Below are 26,891 nucleotides of genomic sequence, written 5' to 3'. Positions count from 1 at the left end.
AAAAGTGTTGGAAGTGTGCTGTGGTGCTTGACAAGTTCGAATAGAGCTCTTCTGAGCTCAGAGTAGTTTATGTGTGCATGCCTGTGTGTGTGTGTGTGTGTATGTGAGTGGGTTTTGGAATAGTGGCGCGGCAGTTCTTGGGCCGCTTGAACATTGTGTGCCATTGCCCGCTCTGCTGTGTGAGCTGCTCACTCGCCTCTCGTCCGTGTGTATAAAGACATTTTCAGTTTGTGTATGCGGACAAAAGAATCTCTGTTGTCAGTGTAGATTTGTACTCCGCTGCGTACGGTACAGCAAACACGGTCGTCAATTGTTTTTTGTTGCCCAGCAAAAGAAAGAAAAAAGATTTTGAATCATTCAAAGAAAGAAGACAAATAACAACAACAACGGCCAACCCGCACACAAATACAAAATCATTCACACAAGTTCGCTCAAGCGACCACGACAGACAACAAAAACAACTAAGACCCAAAAAAAGCAAGAACAAGAAGAAGCAAAAATATCTCAATCCCAAAAAAGTCTTATTGTAAACTGTGTCTCAAGCGTATAGAAAAGAATAACTAAATATTATTTTGAAAATTTGAATACCAGAAGTATATCAAAGGCAGACCGCTCTGCTGCTCTCACCAACTCTCGTTTCGCAAACATAATTGAAGGAAATAAGAAAATCTTGAAAATTCCAATTAGAAAAAAATAATCAAATAGAAAGTGTATAACATTAAAGTTGTCTTACAAATGGATGAAAACAAAGTTTGTTAAAAAATATTGAAAACATTTCAATAAACTTATGACTAAGTGCAATACTCTTAAAAAAAAAACAAAGTTTTAAAAAACTCGAAGCCTACTCAAAATTGTTAAAACAGAATAAAATTCTGAAAATTTGAAACAATTTGCCAAAACATTGGAACTAAATCATTTGCTGTGTTCTCTCTTCACATTTTTTGCCCTCCCCCCACCTTGCAACTTCCAACTGTGGCAACAAAAACTACCATAATGACAACACCAATAATAATTGGGCTAATTTAATCATGGATTATTCTACGGTTTTTATTTAACATTTTTCCCATGTGCAACCGGCATCAATAAAAAATATTTATATCGCTCCCCGAAAAAAAAAAATAACGAAAATCAAAACAAAACACCATCAAACATTGCACCAACAAAAACATGGGCCAAATCCAAACGAAAAATATATAAAAAATAATTATTATTTGTTTTGATCGTAAAATGGAATTTTATGGCCCTCTTAAATATTACCGCCATCATCGTCATTGCCAACAACGACAACAACAATACCACAACCACCGAACAACAACCAAACAATATAACCGCAACAATCGCCAACATTTTTAATGATTTTGGTTTTGCTGAATACAAAAAATTTAAAACTTTGCAAATCTATAAAAAACCTAATTTTAAATTAAACAAAATTTTTTGAAAAAAAAAATAAATATTTTCAAACACCCTGTGTTTGCTTCATACAAATGGTTGTGCTCTTAATTTGATCAAATGTCAATTTCCGCAATTTGTGTGGACGCACTTAAACGACATTCGCAACACACGCATTTACTCTTTGGCAAAATGTGCATTTGAAATGTGTGCTCTGCTCTTTTGATGTTCTCTTAAAACAATAATAACAACAACAACAACAATAACCAAAATACGTAAACGGAAACACCAAAAACAACCACCACCATCTACCATCACCACTATTGCCACCATTCACACCAAAACCCAAATTGTCCATAAACACGCACGGATTTATGTGTTCTCAATGTTGGCAACAAACTCTTTAAATTAACGGGGCTTTAAAAAAACCCACAAACAACACACAAAACTAAAACGGTTATGAAAATTCATAAAAATTTCCCTAATTAACAAACATTTACTTCTTTTGCCCCTCACCTCACTTTGAAAACCCATTGTGTGTGTTATTGGTCTTTAATAAAAAAAAAACGCGCGCGCTTTTTTCCTCAATCGCTACGTTTGATTTGAAATCGCGTTCAAAATAACCGTAAATATTCCACCCCTCCCCCAAACCCCAACCATCCCGCTGGCGTGCGCTCTATACGACCCCCACGATGTCTCGGCAGTCGGGTCGCACGCCGCTGCCGGGGCTTGGTGGGGGCCACATCATCACGCTACTCCACATCCTTCGACAACTGCTGCCACTGCCGCCCTCAATCACCATCCACATCATCCACATCCTCATCAAACGGCGACGCTTGCAACGGGCACTCCGACCATCACCACACACCACCAACAATTGCATCATCCGGCCCATCACGCTCCACCACCGCCACCACATCATCCGCATGCCCATGCGCATTTGCATACGCTGCAACATCAACAACACCTGCAACATCAACAACACCTGCAACAACAACACCAACAATTGTCGCATGCCCAACTTAATTCCTCAACAACGGGTCTTGCGTCCTCGAATGCATCATCTGCCTCGTCACTGTTGGGTGCGGAAACTGGACTGCAACAACAATCTGCTTCACAACAACAACCCACCACACATTCCACGCCTACCCATGCGGTTATGTATGAAGATCCCCCGCCTATTTCAATAGTTCAGCAGCAGCAGCAACAGCAGCAACAATCCCTACAAGTCCCGCATAACCAACAACAACAACAACAGCAGCAGCAGTCTGATAACCAACAACAACAATCTCATAGCAATAACGTTGCTTTAACACCAGTTGGTGGCCTAAGTCCTACACAAACACCCTCGGGTCCTGCGTCACAGTCACAGCAACATTTAACATCACCCCATCACCAGCAGCAGCAACAACAACAACAGCAGCAACATCCACAGTCACAGTCAAATACATTGCCCTCCAGTGCTACAACAAGTATTCAACAGCAGCAGCAGCAGCAGCAACAACAACAGCAGCAAAACTCAGCAGTGGCGTCCGGCCAAACACAAATTGTTGCGCCGACAGCGGCGAGTGTTTCCCCATCCAGTGTTAGTTCCCAACCTCCAGGTAAGTTTGCTAAAAAATTTTAATATAAAACGAAGCTATGGTAGGAAGGCTAGAAGATCCGTGGCTAGAAAAGGGATTCTTTTTTGGTTTAAAATGTTCTGCATAAATATTCACTGTTCTAACGTTTTGAGTTTCAAAATTCTATAGAACTAAATCTCTAGATTGAGCCTCTAATACGACTTTATTAATTTGTTTTTTTATTTAAAAATTTTAGAAATAATAAAGAAAAATTAAAAAAGAACATGAACCGAAAATATTTTTTTCATTAAAATAATTTTTTTTCGTGGTTAATGGGTTAATTTCGTGGTAAAGTTTTCCTGGTTTGGCTGTTTTCCAATTAATTACGAATTTTTGTTATAAAATATTTTGTTGGTATAATAAACTTGTTGTATTGGGTTGCCCAAAAAGTAATTGCGGATTTTTTAAAAGAAAGTAAATGCATTTTTAATAAAACTTATCATGAACTTTAATCAAATATACTTTTTTACGCTTTTTTTCTAAAGCAAGCTAAAAGTAACAGCTGATAACTGACAGAAGAAAGAATGCAATTACAGAGTCACAAGCTGTGAAAAAATTTGTCAACGCCGACTATATGAGAAATCCGCAATTACTTTTTGGGCAACTCAATAGTAGCATAATTAACCCTAACATATTTAATTGCAACATTTTTTATAGTGAAGATTGAATTTGATGTGAATAATAGTTTTCATTATTTTTTTTTTTTTGAGTTTTCAGAAAAAACTAAAACTTCAAAAAATAATTTTCACAAAAAAGATAATGCGTTAAACTTCAATCAAAAATAAGTTGGCTATCAACAGCTGACCGAACATTTGTGATCTATTATTTAGAAAATTCCGTGGTATTTTGCAAACAAGTTGAATTTTGAATGAATTGGGAACTTCGAATAGCCAAATATTATTACAAAAATATTATCGCCTTTTCCAAATAATAGATGGCAACATCTTTATTTTGCAAAAGAATCCGGACTCTAAAATATATTCCTACACTTCTTAATATTTTGCTGTAACTAAAATATGTCTACTGTGGACAGCAGACAAATGTGGTTGCAATTTATTAACTTGAGAGACTGATATTTCTTCTGAAATGTTGAATAAATTTTGATGAATATATAGGAAAACTTGATTTTTATACTCTACATTACTACTGTGGTACAGGGTATTATAACTTAACGAATTTGTTTGTAACACCAAGAAAGAAGTGAGCTAGACCCATTGATAAGTATACCGACCAATTGAGAATCATTTTCTGATTCGATTTAGCTAGTTCCGTCTGTCTGTCTGTCTATCTCAATTTGTGAACAAAGTACAGGTCGCAATTTTCATCCGATTGTTTTCAAATTTGGCACAGGTATCTTTTTTGGCTTAGAAACGAAGGCTATTGAAATTTGGATGTAGCTCTCATATATATGTTTGTCCGATTTGGACTAATACTGCAATAGTATCATCATTTGTGAACCGATTCTCACGAAATTTGGCACAAAGAAGTCTCTTATAAGTTTCTCATTTGACTAATATTGCTATAATTTCGTCATTTGTTAACCGATCCTCACAAAACTTTTCACTAATTTGTCTTACATCATTTCTCATCATTGGTTAATTTCATAGAAATCTGTTTAGATATAGATATAGCTCCCATATATATGTATTTCCCGATTTTTTACTGTTAAGGATTTTCTAACGTATTTATCACCCTTTCTTATTAAAATTTTGCAGTACGATTTTTTCTATAACTCCCCCAAAATTTGTCCGGATTTTGGTCGAAACTCTACATATCAAATTTTGATGGCTTAACCTGCCTACCCAATGTGGTGTAGGGTATCCAAAGGTCGGCTTCACCCGACATTAGGCCTTTATTACTTGTTGTTTAAAAATACAGTTTTTTTAATCACTCACAAAGAGGTTACTACACAGAAAAAATAAAAATCGGTTTCAATCACGAAATTAATTGATCCAATCAATTTTTTTATTGAAACTGCTCAAATCAAGAGAAGAATAATATTCACAAATAATATAATCACAAAGAGGTTACTACACAGAAAAAATAAAAATCGGTTTCAATCACGAAATTAATTGATCCAATCAATTTTTTTATTGAAACTGCTCAAATCAAGAGAAAAATAATATTGTTCACAGTTTTTGGAAAAGGTAGTTGAAACAAAAAAATTCAATTAAACAAATTACATATTCAACAAAAAAATTTTTTGAAAATTTTTAAAGTCGGCCGATGCTAGCCTTTTGACACGCTACACCACATTGGGTATTCAGGTAAAGTCGTCGAAACTAATATTTGGTTAAATTTAATGTAGAATTTCAGCTATTGTACAATCTGGATGTAGTATGGGAGTTATAGCAACAATTGTAGTGCAAAATATTGAGAATATCGGTTGATAAATCCGTTAGCAAAGACCTTAAACGTGGAATTGTGAGTTATGTATGGGAGCTTTATATAAATCTGAAGAGATATTAACGACTCTTACCAGTAAAATCTTAATTAAAACCTCAGTGACACATTTTGTAAGGATCGGGTGTTACCCGATTATTTATTAATTCAATATTAGTCAAATCGGACGAATATATATATATATATGAACTATATCTAAATCTTAACAGATGTCAACCAAAATCGTCATACATAACTAAAATCAAAGAAAAAGACATTGTGCAAAATTAAGAGATTGTCTGTTAAGAAATATTCTAAAACTGAAAATCGGTTGATATATATTTATGGGGCTATATCTGAATATGAACCGATTTCTATGAAATTCAACAGCATTATGGGGAGTCAAAAGGGAATCTTTTGTACCAAATTTCATGGTAATCGGTTAACAAATGACCACGTTATTGCAATAATTGCCCAAATCAGATCAAATCCAAATTCGGACGAATGTATATAGGAAAGCTATATCCAAATCTTAGCAGATTTCGACCCAAATCGGCACTTTTATGTTAGTCGTAGCAGAAAGCTTGGTGCAAAGTTTTGAAAAGATTAGTTGATACATGGCCTTGCTAAGGCTCTAGAAGTTGAAATCGGGCGATATATATATATATATATATCTGAATATCTGAACCGATTTCTTTGAAAGTCACCAGTAAAATCGCGTATCATAAGAGACTCCTTTGCCAAACTTCGTGAGAATTGGTTCACAAATGTCTATACTATTGCATTATTAGTCCAAATAGGACGAACATATATATGTGAGATATATCCTTGTCTGAATCGATTTTTCCCATTTCAATAGGCTTTGTCTCTAGGACAAAAAAGTTGCCGTTCCAAATTTGAAAATGAGTGGATGAAAATTTTGGATCTGTAGTTTTTTCACAAATTAACATGAACAAACAGACGGACATAGCTAAATCGAATCAGAAAGTGATTCTGAGTCGATTGATATGCTTATCAATTGGTCTAGCTCTCTTCCTTCTGGGTGTTACAAACAAATGCAATAAGTTATAGTACCGTGTACCATAATAGTTTTGTAGGGTATACAAATGTTTGAAATTTCCGAAATATCGGTTCAATTTTTTATTTGGGTCAATTAACTTGGATCAGTTGAAGAAATGCCAATGTTATATTAAATTTTTGCGGAAAGAGCGCTGTATAAAGCACACCCTTGATTTCGATGCAATATGTTTCACATATGTAAAACTCTTGGAACACGAATTTCTGGTTTATGTCTGGGTCCATGATCACTCCTTAGAAACATGCAACTTTCCAAAAATGCTGCTGAAAATATTGTTTCCCGAATCATAAAAGAAGGAGTAGGGAGGCGGGTTAAGGTCTAGATACCGAAATGGGCTAATAGAAAATTATATTAACTTATAGTAACTACGAGATCAGCTACAAAAAGAAACATTTATCAAGAATATGTTATAATTAGATCGATGCTAAAGAAGGCGTAATGCCAAATATATGCATCTTTTGGTCATAAATAGAATTACAAGTGCGTGAAGAAATTTAAAAATTTAGTCGAAAGACTGTTTTAGGGGAGTTTTATCTTCTATATATAGAAGGAATTTATCAAAATTTTGCGCAGCTAGACTTTTCCAAAAACGGAGTCGTAACAGTGCGGTTGGCTCTCACTTAAATTTTTTTCTTTATGTCGCGCGATTCTTTCTACAATTAAATGAAAGCAACTGTTTTCCCTTTATGAATTCAGTTGTTTTCAATGAATTGTTGGATGAATCGAATGACAAAAGAACAAGTAAAAGGGTGATAAGTTCGGCCGGGCCGAATCTTATATACCCTCCACCATGGATCGCATTTGTCGAGTTTTTTTCCCCGGCATCAATTCTTAGGCAAAAGAAGGATAAAAGAAAAGATTTGGTCTACTATTGGAGCGATATCATGATATGGTCCGCTACGGACCACAATTTAATTATATGTTGGAGACCTGTGTAAAATGTCAGCCAATTGCTGACCAATTGCGCCCTTAGGGGCTCAAGAAGTAAAATAGGGAAATCGATTTATATGGGAACTGTATCAGGCTATAGACCAATTCAGACCGTAATAAACACGTATGTTGATGGTCATGAGAGGATCCGCCGTACAAAATTTCAGGCAAATCGGATAAGAATTGCGCCCTCTAGAGGCTCAAGAAGTCAAGATTCCAGATCGGTTTATATGGTAGCTATAGCAGATTATGGGCCGATTTGAACCTTATTCGGCACAGTTGTTGAAAGTCATAATAAAAAACTTCATGCAAAATTTCAGCCAACTCGAATAAGCATTGCGCCCTCTAGAAGTCAAGACGCAAGATCGGTTTAAATGACAGCTATATCAAGTTATGGACCGATTTATACCATATGTGGCACAGTTGTTGAATACCATAACAAAACACGTCGTTCAAAATTTCATTCCAATCGGATAAGAATTGCGCCCTCTAGAGGAGCAAGAAGTCAAGACCCAAGATCGGTTTATATTGCAGCTATATCAGGTTATTGGCCAATTTGAACTATAATTAGCACAGTTATTGGAAGTCATAGCGAAACACGTCGTGCAAAATTTCATTCCAATCGGGTATGAATAGCGCCCACTAGAGGCTCAAGAAGTCAAGACTCAAGATCGATTTATATGGCAGCTATATCAGGTTATGTACTGATTTAAACCATACTTAGCACAGTTGTTGGACATCGTACCAAAACACGTCGTGCAGAATTTCATTCCAATTGGATAAGAATTTCGCCCTCTAGAGGCTCAAGAAGTCAAGACCCAAGATCGGTTTTTATGGCAGCTATATCAAAACATGGACCGATATGGCCCATTTACAATCCCAACCGACCTACACTGATAAAAAGTATTTGTGCAAAATTTCAAGCTGCTAGCTGTACTCCTTCGAAAGTTAGCGTGCTTTCGACAGACAGACGGACGGACGAACGGACATGGCTATATCGACATAAAATGTCACGACGATCAAGAATATATATACTTTATGGGGTCTCAGACGAATATTTTGAGAAGTTACAAACAGAATGACGAAAATATTATACCCCCATTCCATGGTGGAGGGTATAAAAAATAGTGGCCTAGTCTGTTATTGTTTAATTGAAAAATATACACACAATCACACATTAATATATAAAATTCACATTTTATATATAATATATTTCAGATTTAATTAAAAAAACGATTGAATCAACTAATTTTTTAATTGCAAATCTCCGAATCACGTTGTTAATCATGATCGTAATTGAAAAAAAGTTCAGATTATATTAAAGAAATGATTGAGTCAATTTATTATTTAATTTAAATTTACCTAAACATTAATAACGATCGTAATTGAAAAAAATGCGGATTTAATTAAAAAATAATTGATTCAATTAATTATTAATTTTAATTTTATTTTGTTAATATTAAAGTTAAAATTTTTGAATTAATCTATACAAACGTTTTGAACTTCTAAACAACAGGAGAGGCATTTGGTATATATTAAAAAAAATTGCCACAGTTAGGCGTTAGTTTTTTGTTTTAAAGCAAAAAATAGTTATATTGTCTTCTGTTATATAAATTAAAAAATTTTAGAAAATTGGAAAATATTTAACATTATATGTTTGATAAATTGAAAGATAAAATGGCATTTTTGAAATATTAATAAAATTTTAGAGTTTTTTTAACAGAAAATTTGTCGTGTTTTAGAAAAAAAATTACATCTGTGAATCTACTAATTTCGTCATTACGTTTGTAACACATTGATATATTGATCTGAAACCCATATGCAAATTTGCCATTTTTGTCCATGAACATTCCACTAAAGAACAGGGGCAAACTGTCCGATTGAAGTTGAAGCTCAATGATAAGGGGCCTCCTTTTTATAGCCGAGTCCGAACAGCGTGCCGCAGTGCGACACCTCTTTGGAGAAAAGTTTTACATGGCATAGTACATCACAAATGTTGCCAGCAGTAGGAACCCAGGCGTTCAGCGTCATAGGCGGACTTGCTAACCTCTGCGCTACGGTGGCCTCCCATAACCTGATATAGCTTCAATATAATACGGTCTTGGATATTGACTTCGTAAGCCTCTAGATGGCGCAATTCACCATCAATAACTGCGTCAAGTAAGACCCAAATCGGTTCACAATCTTATATAGCTGCAATATAAACCGATCATCCGATTATACTTCTTGAGCCTCTAGGGGGGAGCAATTCTTGTCCGATTGACCTTTTACATCTTGAGCCCATGGAAGCCGCAATATTGGTCCAATTTCTCGGAAATGGTGCACGTAATGTTCTGATATGTTAAGATCGGTAACAAAACAATCCGTGGCAAGTTTTGTGCAAATCGGTTGGAAATTGTTCTTACTACGGCTACTTAAGTGCAAATCGGGCGTACATATATATGAGAGCTATACCAAAATCTGAACCGATTTTTATCGAAATCAATAGCGTTCGTCCTTGAGCCACATTTGCATGTGGAGTTGGTCAAGCTCCTTTAGGTGAACATGCTCGTTCAGCTCCGCGGGAACACTATGGCCATTGGTTATTTAAAGACGCCAATAATTCGTTTTGTCATATCGACCATCACAGGCACTCGGTGTTTATGCAAGCGAAGGTGCCGACCGGCCTCTCACTAAGACTCTCCGGTCGATGCCGCTAAATTTCCACCGCGACTGCCGTTGCAACTACTTCGTATGGAGCATTCCTCTATCCGCAACCTGTGGGCATGCCCGGTAGCTTGCAGCAAAGCTTCTCGTGACAACGATGAACGCCACATAGATCGGAACTCAAAGTACAAGACCTGTGTGGTGCTCACGGCTATACCGTGCCGGGAAAAACTTGTAATTTAAAGCTTTGAAGTTTGAAAAATTGTTCTGCATGCTATACAATAGAGACTATCTTGCATTTAATCAATTTTAAATAATTTTTGCTCATAACTATGAACAGTAATTCTATTAAGGACATAACAAATTTTATAGAATTTAATACACAAACCTCATCATTTTACAAAAAAGGATTTAAGATACGCCACAATATAAATTCGATTGAACATTCTTTAATTATTGTAAAGCAATTTATTAATACTAGCCAAATATTAATGTTAATAACTTTTGTTGTTTTTCTCTTTGTTGTTTTATAGATATGTCCCTCTCATTAGCTCCATTGCATATACCCGCGATAAGGCCAGGTTTTGAGGCTGATGCAGCCAGTGCAGCCGTTAAACGGCATCCTCATCCGGCATGGCCGTATGAAAGCGATGGCTTCAGTTCGGCCCAATACCATCATGCATCGCAATATTATTTAGAAAGAGATCGTAAGCCTGTATTTTATGGTTATCCAGAAACGCAATTTCAGGTAATTTTAGGAAATGTCCAGAAACAAAAAATTAAAGCAAGAACACATAACCCATGACATAATAACAAAAAAATGTTCAGTTTATTAAAATATTTTTTTAAATCATATTTTTTTTTCTTAATTTATTTGAAAAATGGATAATTCATAATGTCATATTAATTAGCTAAAACGTTCAAAATTTGCTTATAATTTTTATTATTTAATTCATTTTAAATATATATATATTCGTCAAATTTATTTTTAATGTTTTTTTACTTGTTTTAAATTGTTTAATTTGTTTTCGTTTAGCCTTATTGGAATTACCGTGACCAACCCTCTTCCGCTGCTGCTGCAGCCTATATGAGTGCTAGTGATGATCGTCATGCCAGTGTAAGTGCAGCTGCTGCCGCCAGACAATCGGTCGAAGGCACTTCCCAGTCAAGTTATGAAACGCCAACCTATTCATCTCCCAGTGGATTGCGGGCGTATCCAAGTGAAGCATACTCAAGTACAGGTAAGGAAATTCCAGACCCAAAATACAAATACTATCTATACGCCTACACTGGTGCCAATAAATATTCATGAGATTTTTATACCCTCCACCATAAGATGGGGGGTATACTAATTTCGTCATTCTGATTGTAACTACTCGAAATATTCGTCTGAGACCCCATAAAGTATATATATTCTTGATCGTCGTGAAATTTTATGTCGATCTAGCCATGTCCGTCCGTCTGTCCGTCCGTCCGTCCGTCCGTCCGTCCGTCCGTCCGTCCGTCCGTCTGTCTGTCGAAAGCACGCTAACTTCCGAAGGAGTAAAGCTAGCCGCTTGAAATTTTGCACAAATACTTCTTATTAGTGTAGGTCGGTTGGTATTGTAAATGGGCCATATCGGTCCATGTTTTGATATAGCTGCCATATAAACCGATCTTGGGTCTTGACTTCTTGAGCCTCTAGAGTGCGCAATTCTTATCCGATTGGGATGAAATTTTGCACGACGTGTTTTGTTATGATATTCAACAACTGTGCCAAGTATGGTTCAAATCGGTTCATAACCTGATATAGCTGCCATATAAACCTATCTGGGGTCTTGACTTCTTGAGCCTCTAGAGTGCGCAATTCTTATCCGATAGGAATGGAATTTTGCACGACGTGTTTTGTTATTATATCCAACAACTGTGCCAAGTATGGTTCAAATCGGTTCATAACCTTATATAGCTGCCATATAAACCGATCTTGGGTCTTGACTTCTTGAGCCTCTAGAGTGCGCTATTCTTATCCGATTGGAATGAATTTTGGCACGTAATATTTTGTTATGATATCCAACAACTGTGCCAAATATGGTTCAAATCGGTTCACAACCTGATATAGCTGCCATATAAACCGATCTGGGGTCTTGACTTCTTGAGCCTCTAGAGTGCGCAATTCTTATCCGATTGGAATGAAATTTTGCACGACGTGTTTTGTTATTATATCCAACAACTGTGCCAAGTATGGTTCAAATCCGTTCATAACCTGATATAGCTGCCATATAAACCGATTTTGGGTCTTGACTTCTTGAGCCTCTAGAGGGCGCAATTCTTATCCGATTGGAATGAAATTTCGCACGACGTGTTTTGTTATTATATCCAACAACTGTGCCAAGTATGGTTCAAATCGGTTCATAACCTGATATAGCTGCCATATAAACCGAATTTGGGTCTTGACTTCTTGAGCCTCTAGAGTGCGCAATTCTTATCCGATTGGAATGAAATTTCGCACGACGTGTTTTGTTATTATATCCAACAACTGTGCCAAGTATGGTTCAAATCGGTTCATAACCTGATATAGCTGCCATATAAACCGATCTTGTGTCTTGACTTCTTGAGCCTCTAGAGGTCGCAATTATTATCCGATTTGCCTGAAATTTTGTACAACGGATTCTCTCATGACCATTAACATACGTGTTTTGTTATGGTCTGAATCGGTATATAGCCCGTTACAGCTCCCATATAAATCGATCTCTCTATTTTACTTCTTGAGCCCACAAAGGGCGCAATTCTTATTCGAATTGGCTGACATTTTACACAGGTCTCCAACATATAATTTAATTGTGGTCCAAACCGGACCATATCTTGATATCGGTCTAATAGCAGAGCAAATCTTTTCTTATATCCTTTTTTTTGCCTAAGAAGAGATGCCGGGAAAAGAACTCGACAAATGCGATCCATGGTGGAGGGTATATAAGATTCGGCCCGGCCGAACTTAGCACGCTTTTACTTGTTTTTTCTAATAATTTTTATGACTTTAAAAATAACGACTGAAACTTGAGACAACTTTGTTTTTGACCTAGTCTAGTTCAGTTTGACGATCGGTTATAAATATAGATCACTAGCTGAACAGGGCCCACTTCACTGCGCCTTCTTTAACCCTCTAATATCTTTTTAGAGTGGGGACACTTCGCCCTTAATGCGGATATCAAATTCGTGCCATTGTAGCCTATGACGCTGAACGCGTTCGAATCCTGGCGAGAACATCGAACAAATCGGTGTTTATGCGAGGTACAATGTCATGCATAGTCATTAAAAAAATTTTCCGCAAAGAGGTGTCGCACTGAGGGACGCCGTTCGGACTCGGCTATAAAAAAAGATCCCTTATCATTGAATTTAAATCTGAAACGGAAACCAGACATAGATAATTGGCCCCTTCTCGGTTCCTGGTGGTAATGTTCTTCCTTAGGGTAATGTTCTCATTAGAGGAGGGATTGGACCTCAGACATTTCGACTCAAATATGAATATCAAATTCGTTCTGCACTTCCAAATCCCTTTAATTTGGGCCCCATATTGCCATGGCCGGTAAATATGAACCGATTGGTGGGTGTTTTGGGGTTGGGCGGCCACCGGCATTAGCACTGAAATTAGATATCAAATTCATTCGTCGAACGGAAATGAAGTTCAGTTTAAGGGGTGCTTAAGAACGTACAATAAAACACTTGGCTCCAAAGTTGGATATCAAATTCGTTTTCTACTCTCAAATACCTTTCATTTGAGTCCCATATTTTCATAATGGGTCAACTAACCCCTTTTGACGTATCTTTAGGAGGTATAGCGCCACCTAGACTTGAACGCAAATTTTAATGTCATATTCATAATCTACTCCCTAATAACTTTCATTTGAGTCTCATATAGCCATGGTTGGCTAATATGCCCATTTGGGGGTATTTGGGAGTGGGCGACCTCCCATTACTTGGACCTTATGTTTTATGCCATATTTGTATTCTACTGCCTAATACTTTTCATTTGAGTCCCATATTGACATAAACTTCGAATATATCAGTTTAGAGGAGTTTTTGAGATGGGGCGGCCCGATGGGTACTTAGACTCAAATTTTAATACCATATTCGTATTCTACTCTCTAATACCTTTCATTTGATATCTATATTGTCCCGATCGGTACACCTTTGCTTTTGAGTTGTGTTTTTGGCATAAGGGGGAGGGTCCGTCCCCTTCCGATACCGAAAGATTATATACCCTATGTTTCCTTCCAGACCAACCTACACAATAAGCGAAAATTTCGAGAAAATCGGTTCTGCAGTTTTTCAGTCTATACGGAAAAAACAAACCGAGTTCCGTATATCCGTGATAGGCTCATGTGCCCATTTTCGGTTTTTTTGTGGGGGTGAGGTGACCCCCTATACTTCGATATGAATTTGTATGCCAGATTCGTTATTTTTTCCCGCATGCTTTTCATTTGAAACCTGATTGAAACCATATTGTACTTATCGGTCCACTTTTGATTTTGGTGGTGTTTTTGGGATAACGTTGGAGGGTCCGGCCCCTTCCGTTATCAATAAGTTATAAAGCCTATTCCTACTTCCTAACCTTATTCGTAATCTACTCCCGAATACTTTTCATTTGAGTCCCATATTGTCATGATCGTCAAATAAACTTATTTTAAGGGGTTTTGGGGCTGGGACGGTCCCCCAGATACTTGGACCCAACTTTTATAAAATTTGTACTCTACTCTTGAATACCTTTCAGTTGAATCCCATATTATCTCGATCGATCCACTTTTATTTTTGGGTAGTACTTTTGGGGTAAGGGTGAGGGTCCGCCAACCCCTCCCCCCCTCCCGATATCAAAAAATTATATAGCCTATGTTTCTTTCCAGACCAACGTACACAATCTGTGACAATTTCAAGGTAAACTGTTCAGTTGTTTTTGAGTCTATACGGAACAAACAAAGAAACCGACAAACAAACAAACGAACACAAATCGAATTTTATATATAAGATACACGTGTATTGTTCGAAAATAGGTTATATTGAACTTTATTAAAGCCTAACTCATTGTTTGAGTGATTGCTATGTAAAACTTCTCTACGACAAGATATTAGTCAGAGAAACTTCCTGACTAATGAGGTGAGGATATAATAAAGTCAATCCGCTCTTCTTATATAGTGCATTGTTCAAGGGAAAATTTTACAACTAATATCTTATTCAATGGTCTTGATGATGATGTTAACCTATACATTCTGAATATACCAGTGCAGTGCTAGGCTCTGCATGCACGTAAATGGGCGAAAAATTTTAATGTATGTTTTTTTTTATTTTAATCCAATTAATTTCAATAACAAAGGTTGGTTTTCTGCATTGCATGCAATTCCTAATTGGAATGAAACCAGTTTACAGCGGTCAAAAAAAGTATTCATCATTCAATGTTTTTTTTTTAATAAGTCTACAAAAGACAATTGGAACAAAAACATATTAAACTAATGATGCAGTAGTGCTTGTGTGATATATATGTACACAATTTCATTGTTTTTAAAGAAAAAAATAGTATTTATTGGAACAAAAAGGGCCATTTTACAGCTGAACACAAAAAATTAAACAAAAAAAGTATTCATCATTGCAAAAAAATAAATAACATAATTTAAAAAAATTAATACTTTGTTATTCGACCACCGCGTCTTATAACTTCTTTTAAACGGTTTGACATCGATTGGACTAATTTAGCGGTTATACTTTGGTCTATATTAGTCCATTCCTCCATTATCACCTGTTGCATTTGACTCTTGCTCGAAAAATTGCGCGTTCTCAATTTGCGTTCGAGATGTTCCCAAAGATGTTCAATTGGGTTCAAGTCGGGACTTTGAGGAGGAGTTTTAATGACTTTGGGGCAGTTATACAGCATCCACATCTTGGTATTTAAAGCAGAATGTTTGGGGTCATTATCTTGATAATATTGAAAGTTATTACCAAGCCCAAGTTTTACAGCACTATCTTTTAAATTCCTCTTTAAAATGTCAATGTAATACTTATGATCCATTACTCCATTAATAATTTCAAGATTTCCCGCTCCTGAAGCCGCCATACACCCCCAAACCATTAAACCACCTCCACCATGTTTTACAGTAGCAACTGTGTTTCGTTCTTCAAGCTCTGTATTTGGTTTTCTGTACACTATGACCTTTCCATCGCACCCAAAAAGATTAAACTTGCTCTCGTCTGCAAAAATGACTGTTTTCCAAAATGATTCGGGCTGTTTTACATACATTTTTGCGAAGTTTAGCCTTTTCACTCGGTTTATTTTATTTATAAAGGGCTTCTTACGTGCAGTTCTTCCTCTGTAACTATGCCTTTTGAGTGTATTTCGAATTGTTTGTGTAGTAACTTCCTTCCCTAAATATTCCATAGTGTTTTTACGAAGAATGGTCGCATTTGTCTTCGGAGTTTTCTGAACTTGCCGCACTAGCCAACGCACATCTCCAACTGAAAGTGCTTTTGGTCGACCAGATCTTGGTTTATTGTCAACAGTTTTCGTTTCTGTCCACTTTCTGATGATGGATTGTATAGTAGATCGTGGTCTATTTAATATTGCACTGATAGTTTTTTGAGTTAAACCATTCCTGTGGTGTTTTATTATCAAAACTTTTACCTCATCAGAAACCTCGTTTTGCTTACGACCCATTTTGACAAAAACTATATTTTCAATGAAATTAAATATTTGCTGTCAAGGGCAAAGCCTCCTTTACTAAATAAAACAGAAAAGGGGGATTCCCAAATAATATTTGAATTTGACTTTGATGATAGCACATCAATGATGAATACTTTTTTTGTTCTGTTTTTGGTGTTATTATATAAAATTGCATTTTTTGCGCTAATTAAATTTATTTTTTGAATTTATTTTAAAACATATTACGAAAAATAAACTATTGCATAAAACTGCATTATTTGTTTACTTTAAATTTTCTTCAATTACCCAAAATAAGTGAATTTATTATCAATTTTGCTAATGATGAATACTTTTTTTGACCGCTGTATTTGCAACCAGATTAACTCTTAAACCTTGTAATACAAATTTGTAGACAGCCCAAGTTGCATAAAGATTTATTAAAAAATAAAAAAAGCAAAAATGAAAAATCCATTGTTCGTGCACAAAAATATTCGTGTTGTATATATACATATATATTTTGTTAAATGTTGAACATGATTTATAGGCAATAAAACATATAATTGCAAAAAAAGCGCCAGTTGCCAACCACCGCAAAACGCAACAAAACCACTGCACGAGTCACAACACCAACTCACAACGGTGACATATGCGACGTCAGTGCAATTCGATTAGCATTTTTATGGCAATTATATTTAATTAAAAATTTTTTTTTTCATATATTTTATGATTTATGTAATTTGTAATGTTGTACGAACACCACATCTTTCGTGATTTTAAATGTTTTGTTACAATTAAGTAAATCCTGATTTTTAGTTTTGGTTCACGCAAAAACAAAGCGGATTTGAATTTGTTAAAGTAGTTATGCAGCATACTAACATAGCAAAATAATGCCTTTGTGGAATATCAAGATATTTATATGCAAATTTGAAAATTTCAAGGATTTTGTTAAAAAATGTAGTATTCAGATAATAAATATAGCCCTTATGACCTATGTGACTGAATATTTTGCCATGGATAGCATGTCCGCCATCGTGGCGCAGAGCTTAGCATATCCACCTATAACGCCTGGGTTTAAATCCCGGCGTGTACATCAGAAAAACTTTTAGTGGTGGTTTCTCCCTTTCTAATGCTGGCTTCATTTCTAAAGTATTCTGCCATGTTAAAACTTCTCTTCCAAGTGGTGTCGCTATGCGGCACGCCATTCTGACTCGCCAAAAAAGAAGGGCCCTTATTATAAAGTTTAAATTTGAATCGGACAACACTCATTGATCTGTGAGAAGTTTTGCACTGTTCCTTAACGGAATGTTCATGGGCACATTTGCGCTTGTGTATTTTATTTTATTTCATTTAAATTCATTTTATTTTATTTAATTTTGTTTTCATACCCTTCATGGGGGGTATACTAATTTCCTCATTCTGTTTATAACTCCTCGAAATATTCGTCTAAGACCCCAAAAGGAAATATATTGTTGATCGTCATGACATTTTAAATTGATCTAGCCATGTCCGTCCGAGCGTCTGTGCGTCGAAAGCACGCTAACTTTCGAAGTAGTACAGCTAGTCGCTTGAAATTTTGCACAAATTTAGTTTTTTTAGTCTAGGTCGGTTGAGGTTGTAGATCAGCCATGTCGGTCCATGTTTTGATAGCTGCCATATAAACCGATCTTGGGTCTTGACTTCTTGAGCCCCTAGAGGATGCAATTCTCATCAGATTTGACTGAAATTTTGCACGCAGTGTTTTTATATCACTTTAAACAACTGCGCTAAGTATGATTCAAATCGATTCATTTTTTGATATAGCTGCCATATAAAACGATCTTGGGTCTTGACTTCTTGAGTCTTTAGAGAGTGCAATTCTCGTCCAATTTGCACGTGGAGTTTTTGTATCACTTCCAACAACTGTGCCAAGTATGGTTTAAATCGGTCCATAACCTGATGTAGCAGCCATATAAATTTTATCTGAAATTTTGCATGAGGTGTTTTGTTATGACTTCCAACAAGTTTGACAAATAGGGTTCAAATCGGTCTATAACCTGATATAGTTGCCATATAAACCGATCTGGGATCTTGACTTCTTAAGCCTCAAGAGGGCCTAACTATTATCCGATTTGGCTAAAATTTTGTACAACGGCTTATTCTACGACCTTCAACATACGTATCAAATATGGTCTGAATCGGTCTTTGACCTGATACAGCTCCCCTATAAACCGATATCCCTATTTTACGTCTTGAGCCCCTAAAAGGCCCAATTCTTATTTGATTTGGCTGAAATTTTACAAATATAATTCTACTGTGGTCTCCAAAAACTCAATTACCAAAGTAATTTTTTCGTTAATCCTTTACTTATCTAAAAAGAAATGCCGGGAAAGAACTCGACAAATGTCTATTTTATTGTCTTATATTTTATTTTATATTACTTTATTTTATTTTTTTCATTTTATTTTATTTTATATTATTTTATTTTATTTAATTTTATTTTATTTTAGTTTATTTTATTTCATTTTATTTTATTTTATTTTATTTTATTTTATTTTATTTTATTTTATTTTATTTTATTTTATTTTATTTTATTTTATTTTATTTTATTTTATTTTATTTTATTTTATTTTATTTTATTTTATTTTATTTTATTTTATTTTATTTTATTTTATTTTATTTTATTTTATTTTATTTTATTTTATTTTATTTTATTTTATTGTATTTTATTTCATTTTATGTCATTTTATTTAATTTAATTTTATTTTGTTTCAGTTTATTTTATTTTATATTATTTTATTTTAGTTTATTTACTTTTATAAAATGGGATATTGTCTCGGTTACTATTACAAAAAGTACCACTAAAAAAGTGTTTAGTTCGGCCGGGCCGATACCCATCACCTCGGGTATATATGTAAACCACCTTTTGTCATAATCCAGTGAAAAATGTAAAATTTATGCCCCATCTCAGCTTTATCGAAAAAGGGCCGATTTGGACCAAATAATAAGTACAAGTCATTGTTCAATTTTGTAGAACAAAATATTTGGTAGCGATATCCAAATATAGACTGAACCATACACGACAAGGATGTCGAAAAGCCTAACATAAGTCACTGTCAAATTTCAGCAATATTGGATTATAAATGTGCCTTTTATGGGGCGAAGACTTTAAATCGAGAGATCGGTCTATATGACAGCAATATCCACATCTGAACTGATCTGGGCCAAATTGAAGACGGATATGGAAGGGCCTAACACAAATCACTGTCCCAAATTTCGGCGACATCGTACATTAAATGCGCCTTTTATGGGCCCAAAACCTTAAATCGAGAGATCGGTCTATATGGCAGCTATATCCACGTCTGAACCGATCTGGGCCAAATTGAAGACGGATATCGATGGGCCTAACACAAACCACTGTCCCAAATTGTGGCAAAATTGGATAATAAACGCATCTTTTATAGGCCCCAGACATAAAATCGAGAGATCGGTCTATATGGCAGCTATGTCCAAATCTGGACCGATCTGGGCTTAATTCAAGAAGAATGTCGACTGGCCTAACACATCTGACTGTCTAAAATTTTGGCAAAATCGGACAACAAATGCGCCTTTTATGGGTCCAAAACCTTAAATCGAGAGATCGGTCTATATGGCAGCTATATCCACATCTGAACCGATCTGGGCCAATTTTAAGTAGGACATCGAAGGGCATAACAGAACTCACTGTCCCAATTTTCAGAAAAATCAGATAATAAATGTGGCTTTTATGAGCCTAAGACCCTAAATCGGCGGATTGGTCTATATGGGGGCTATATCAAGATATAGTCCGATATAGCCCATCTTTGAACTTAACCTTCTTATGGATAAGAAAAGAATCTGTGAAAAGTTTCAGCTCAATATCTCCATTATTAAAGACTGTAGTGTGATTTCAACAGACAGACAGATGGACGGACATGTCTAGATCGTCTTAGATTTTTACGATGATGAAGAATATATAAACTTTATAGGGTCGGAAATGAATATTTCGATGACAAAATGAATATACCCACATTCTTCGGTGGTGGGTATAAAAAAAAGATACACTATTTTTAAATTTAGGCAGAGAAAATGGGTTTTCTTTGTAATAACATTTGATTGGTTTCCTAGATCGCGTTTTCGTATGGCACTAACCAAACTCATTGGTGGGATTTATCAAGAAGATATGTCTTCTAAGCTAAAACTGTGCTCTTAAGAGTATTTTCTTTTTGAAGCGCTTCGAGAAAGAAAACAAACCCAAAGAAGAGGACCAACAAGTTTTGTTATTATAGTTGGATATTTTCTATGGGCTGAAGTATATTAAGGGCTGATTGGTTTCTTTCTTGCTGCGCTACAAGAGGAAAATACTCTTGAGAGTATGGTTGTAGACTGGAAGGCTTGCTCTTTTGACAGATTCTACCGATGGGTTTGGTCTAGTGCCAACCATTCAAATACTATTGTATTACATCAAACACATTTTCTGCTTTACTTTAAAAATAACATGTTTTTTTTTATATCCTCGCACCATAGGATGGTGGTATACTTATTTCGTCATTCCGTTTGTAACGCCTCGAAATATTCTTCTAAGACCCCATGAGGAATATATATTCGTGATTGTCTTGATATTTTAAGTCGATTTAGCCATGTCCGTTCGTCTATCCGTCCGACCGTCTGTGTGTCGAAAGTACGCTATTTTTCGAAGTAGTAAAGCTAGGCGCTTGAAATTTTGCACAAATACTTCTTATTAGTGGAGGTCGGTTGGGATTTTAAATGAGCCATATCAGTTTATATTTAGGATCTTGGGTCTTGACTCCTTGAGTTTCTAGAGGGCTCTATTTCTATCCGATTAAGCTGAAATTTTGCACATATTGTGTAGGTATGGCCTCCAACCACTGTGCTAATTTTGGTCCATAACCTGGTATAGCTGTCATATAACCGATCTGGGGTCTTGACTTCTGGAGCCTCTAGAAGGCGCAATTATTATCCGATTTAGCTGAAATTTTGCACGACGTGTTTTGTTGCGACTTCCATCAGCTGCGCCAAGTATGGTCTAAATCAGTTCATAACCTGATATATCTGCCATATAAACCGATCTGAAATCTTGACTATTTAAGCCTCTGGGGGGCGCAATTATTTTCTGATTTGGCTGAAATTTTCTCTATAAACCAAACTCCCTATTTTGCTTCTTGAGCCCCTGAAGGGCGCAAATTCCTAATCGATTTGGCTAAAAATTTTACACAATGACTTCTTCTATGGTCTCTTAAATGCATTTCTGTTATGGACCGAATTGGAGCACAACTTGATATAGCTCCATTAGCATAGCAATTCTTTTCTTTTATGCTTTGTTTGCCTAAAAAGAGATACCGGGAAAATAACTCGACAAATGCCATCCATGGTGGAGGGTATGTAAGATTCCGTCTGGCCGAACTTATCACGCCTTTATTATAATATACCCTACACCACTACTGTGGCACAGGGTATTATAAGTTTGTGCATTTGTTTGCAACGCTAAGAAGGAGAAGAGCTAAACCCATTGAATACCAAACGACTCAGAATCTCTTTCTGATTCGATTTAACCATGTCCGTCTGTGAGTCCATGTGTTATTGTTATCAAAGTACAGGTCGTATTTCTTTCTTTCAATTTAACTCAGTGTGTATTGCAAAAATGTTGCACCCATTTTTTCTAGGGATATTCAAAGTTTTGGCAATAAAAAAATAAACATAATTTTTGCCAAAAACGTTGAAGTATTTTAAAAGATTAACACCTGATATACACAGCATTTCGTTTAAACTCGCACATTAAAGAACATGAAATCACTGACACTTATTTAAATTTTCTTAAGATATTCATGCGTTCACATCATCTCAACGTTTGAAATACCCACGAGAAAATATACAAATTTGGTATATGGTGAAATTATGGCTTTTAAATTTAATTAAACATGAAGATTTTCAACCAAATTTTTTTTTGGGCCATGACACGACCAAATCATTATAAATACAAATTTCCGCTTGAGAGAAGTAAAATAAAAACCAACGACAACTATTGGGGGGAAACATTTATGACATTGGCTGGCGGCCAAAATAAGAAATAAATTTATTTTCATTTACAAAACATTTTTGCCAAGAAATATTTTTCACATACTTAAAATGCATTCCTCTTAATTACATTTTTTTTTTCAGGTGGCTCAGCAGGTTTATCAGTGGGTGCCGTTGGTCCTTGTACGCCCACCAATGCATTACATGAATGGACCGGCCAGGTGTCGGTGAGGAAAAAGCGTAAACCCTACTCAAAATTCCAGACATTGGAATTGGAGAAGGAGTTCTTGTACAACGCCTATGTGTCGAAACAGAAACGTTGGGAATTGGCTAGAAATCTCAATCTAACCGAAAGACAAGTGAGTTTCAATGGAAACAAATAGCCAATTTTACAAAAATATTTTATATATCTCTTTGTGTATTGCAAAAATAGGTCAAGATTTGGTTCCAGAATCGTCGCATGAAGAACAAAAAGAATTCCCAGCGCCAATCGAATCAGCAAAATAACAACAACAGTTCAAATTCCAATCACAATCATAGTCAAGCGCCGCAACAGCATCACAACAATCACCATTTGGGCTTGGGTTTGAGCATGGGCCACCATGCCACCAAAATGCATCAGTGACCTTTAGATAACAGCAGTGCTGGCACCATGGGATTTCCAACGTACTAACATTTAGCCAATATCAAAACAGAAATGATGACAGAATATCAGTGAGGTAACACGCACACATACACACTCAGACAAAAATACACCAAGCATACATATATATATACACAAACTCATATAGGCACCACTACATTCAGACTAACCAATCAAAAATGAAATTGTTTAAACAAAAAGCCAACCGCAGATCACAATATTGGCCATTACAAACTGAGTAACAACAACAACAACAAGATCATTTTCATGAGCTTTGAAATCCAGAGACAGATCCCATGTGAACTCAATGTCAGACACTGCTGTCCAGCCAACCAGCCTGCCCCTTTCTCCTCCCCCACCCCTCATACAACCATGCCACACTAACAACTCCTACTTTTTACAAAAAAAAGTAAGAAAATCGCAATTGAGATATATGTATGTGATTGATTGATTGATTGAATGAATTATTGTCTTGTGGCATGGTTGAAGAAATAAACGTAAACACATATAAATATGCATACAAGCGTACATAAACAAAACATATACTTAAAATTTGTCTATAACTTTAAGTAGAATTCTATAAATAGTTAATAGAGAGAATTTTTGCATTGTATCTCATTAATGTTTCAATTTTTGTTTTTTTGGTTTCAGTTCTCTATGATCAATTCATAATGCTGTTCAAGCAAAACACATACTCACATTGTTCTCATAGCCCCATAGAGAGATAAATAAGCAACACACATACAAGCACACACATACACACACATTCAAGCCAAACTAAAGATACACTCAAAGAAAAAATTTTATGAAAAAGTATATGAGTTAGACGAGTTTGTATAAGTAAATATTTTATAAAATTTCTACAACATCAGTGCATAAAATGTACTTTGTAAAAAAAATTTAAGTTTATAACATTTAACAAAAATATGTTGCCAGTGAAAAACAAATGCAAAAAAATTTAATTTGTAATTTAAAATTAAATAACAAAAAAAAATATTCTAAAAAATTTTACTTATACAAAAGTCCATGTAGATTTTCGAAAAATATTACAAAAAATATTAAAAGTCGTTCCCTTAAGATTTGTTCAAACGAAAATTATAAACTTTTTCTTTGAGTGTATGTACTTATATGCAACATTATTGCCATTTTCTCCCTCCAGATTAAATGTATTCTAATGTGTTTAATGAACAAAATTTTTGACAAAGACTAAATTGAAACAAAACTCCATCTAATCTACACAAATTTAATGAAATCTTAGCCTATTCTACAATATCTCATCTAATTCTGAAAACCTAATTTGAGAAAAATTTTAATTTAATCACAGACTTTACATAGATCAAAGCACGTGGCATTTGATGATACTCTTAATTTATTTCGATTTATGATAAAAGCTTTAACGATTTCTGCTACAATTATTTCAATACGAATTTCATGAAAAAATTTCCAACTAAAATATTTATACCCTACACCACTACTGTGGTACAGGGTTTTATAACTTAGTGCATTTGTTTGTAGCACACAGCAGGAAGAGAGATATACCCATTGATAAGTATACCGATCGGCTCAGAATCACTTTCTGTTTCGATTCAGCTATGCCCGTCTGTCTGTCTGTCTGTCCCTCTGTCCATGTTAATTTGTATACAAAGTACAGGTCGCCATTTTCATCCGATCGTCTTCAAATTTGGTATGGGAATGTTTCTCGGTCTATAGTGGAAGTCTATTAAAATTGGAAAAAATCGGTTCAGATTTGGATATAACTCTCATATATATGTTCGTCCGATTTGCAGTAATAATGCAATAAAATGGTCATTTGTTAACCGCAGGAAGGACTTCATTATGAGTCTAGATATTACAGGTGAACGTCATAGAAATCGGTTCAGATTTGAAAACACCTCCTGTATATATGTTCGTCCGATTTGCAGTAATACTGCAATAAAATGGTCATTTGTTAACCAATTCCGATTTAGCAGGAAGAATTTTCTTATGACTCTCGATTTTACCGGCGAATTTCATAGAAATCGGCGCAGATTTAGATATAGCTCTCATATATATATACAACCCGATTCTTACTCCTAGAGCCACCGCAAGCCCATTTATCGCCAATTCTTCTCACAACTTCGTACAACGCTTTCCTCCACGACTGTCACAGTATCTGAGAAGTTTGATCGCAATCGTTTCAGATTAAGATATAGCTCTCATATATAAGTTCGTCCGATTTGCAGTAATAATGCAATAAAATGGTCATTTGTTAACCGATTCTCTTGAAATGTATATATATATATATATATATTGCCCGATTTTCACTCCTAGAAGCACTTCAAGTCCATATATCGCCCAATCTTCTCACCACTTCGTACAACGCTTTCCTCGACGACTGTCACAGTACTTACTTACATATCTTTAATTGGCTATGACCGAATATTTGTTCCACTAACCGAACGTAGAATAGCGTTCCAAGCGCCTCGATCTTCTGCACTCATTCTAAAATCTCTGATACCAAGTTTCGAGGGGTCTCCAACCACTTGATCTTTCCCTTGGGCTTTTGGACTTCCCGGTTTACGTGTACCACCGAGTTTGCCTTCAAAAGACTTCTTTGCTGGAGCTTCTTCATCCGTTCTGACAACATGACCTAGCCAACGCATCCATTGTATTTTGATACGTGTAACTATCGTCGTCATACAGCTCGTGGTTCATACGCCGCTTATATTCTCCATTAGCGCTAACTGGTCCATATATTTTACGAAGTATTTTTCTCTCAAAGCTCCAATTCCACTCCAAGCACTGCCTCATCTGCTTTTACAAGTACCCATGCTTCAGAACCATATAACAGCACGGGTAGTATCAGTGTCTTGTATATTGTAATCTTCGTCTGTCAAGAGGTGGCCTTATTTCTAAACTGCTTACTTAGTCCAAAATAGCATCTGTTTGCCAGTAGTATTCTTCGCTTAATCTCAAAACTGGTGTCATTCGTTTCGGTTACGGCGGTGCCGCGGTAGATAAAGTAACTGATAGTCTCAAAGTTGTGATTCCCAACTTTCTTCATTTTCTTTATCTGATTGGTTGTGCAAAGCTTTTTGGGAGTTGAAACCATCCATTTCGTCTTATCTTCATTCACTGCCAGAGCCATTGTCATCTAAGAAGTTTGCTCGAAATCGGTTCAGATTAAGATATAGCTCCCATATATATGCTCGTCCGATTTGCCGTAATATTGCAATACTTTGGTCAACCGAATCTCTCGAAATTCGGAAAGAATGATTTTCTTATGATTCTCGATTTTACTGGCGAATTTCATAGAAATCGGTCCAGATTTACATATAGCTTTCATATATGTATATCACCAGATTTTCACCCCAAGAGCCACTGCAAGCGCATTGTTTGACCAATCTTGCCAAAATTGTGCACCAAGCCTTCCTCGACGACAACCACATTATCTGAGAAGTTTGCTTGAAATCGTTTCAGAATTAGATATACCTCCCATATATATGGTATCTGACGACCATTTGGGTAAGT

At 35.7% G+C, this 26,891-nt stretch overlaps 1 protein-coding gene across 1 annotated transcript; it reads left to right on the top strand.

Moving 5' to 3' along the window:
• Window positions 1–2,465: 2,465 nt before the first annotated feature.
• LOC106082429 (homeobox protein abdominal-B) lies at window positions 2,466–24,353 on the top strand. The gene is made up of 6 exons (XM_013244933.2): window positions 2,466–2,993; window positions 10,581–10,795; window positions 11,084–11,288; window positions 22,883–23,097; window positions 23,172–23,457; window positions 24,033–24,353. The coding sequence occupies exons 1-5, from the start codon at window positions 2,549–2,551 to the stop codon at window positions 23,361–23,363; spliced, it is 1,272 nt and encodes a 423-aa protein (XP_013100387.2). The 5' UTR covers window positions 2,466–2,548; the 3' UTR covers window positions 23,364–23,457; window positions 24,033–24,353.
• Window positions 24,354–26,891: the final 2,538 nt, after the last annotated feature.

This window comes from Stomoxys calcitrans, chromosome 2 (genome assembly GCF_963082655.1).
Source record: "Stomoxys calcitrans chromosome 2, idStoCalc2.1, whole genome shotgun sequence".
Taxonomy (NCBI): Eukaryota; Metazoa; Arthropoda; class Insecta; order Diptera; family Muscidae; genus Stomoxys; species Stomoxys calcitrans.
This window is presented reverse-complemented; position numbering and strand designations above follow the sequence as displayed.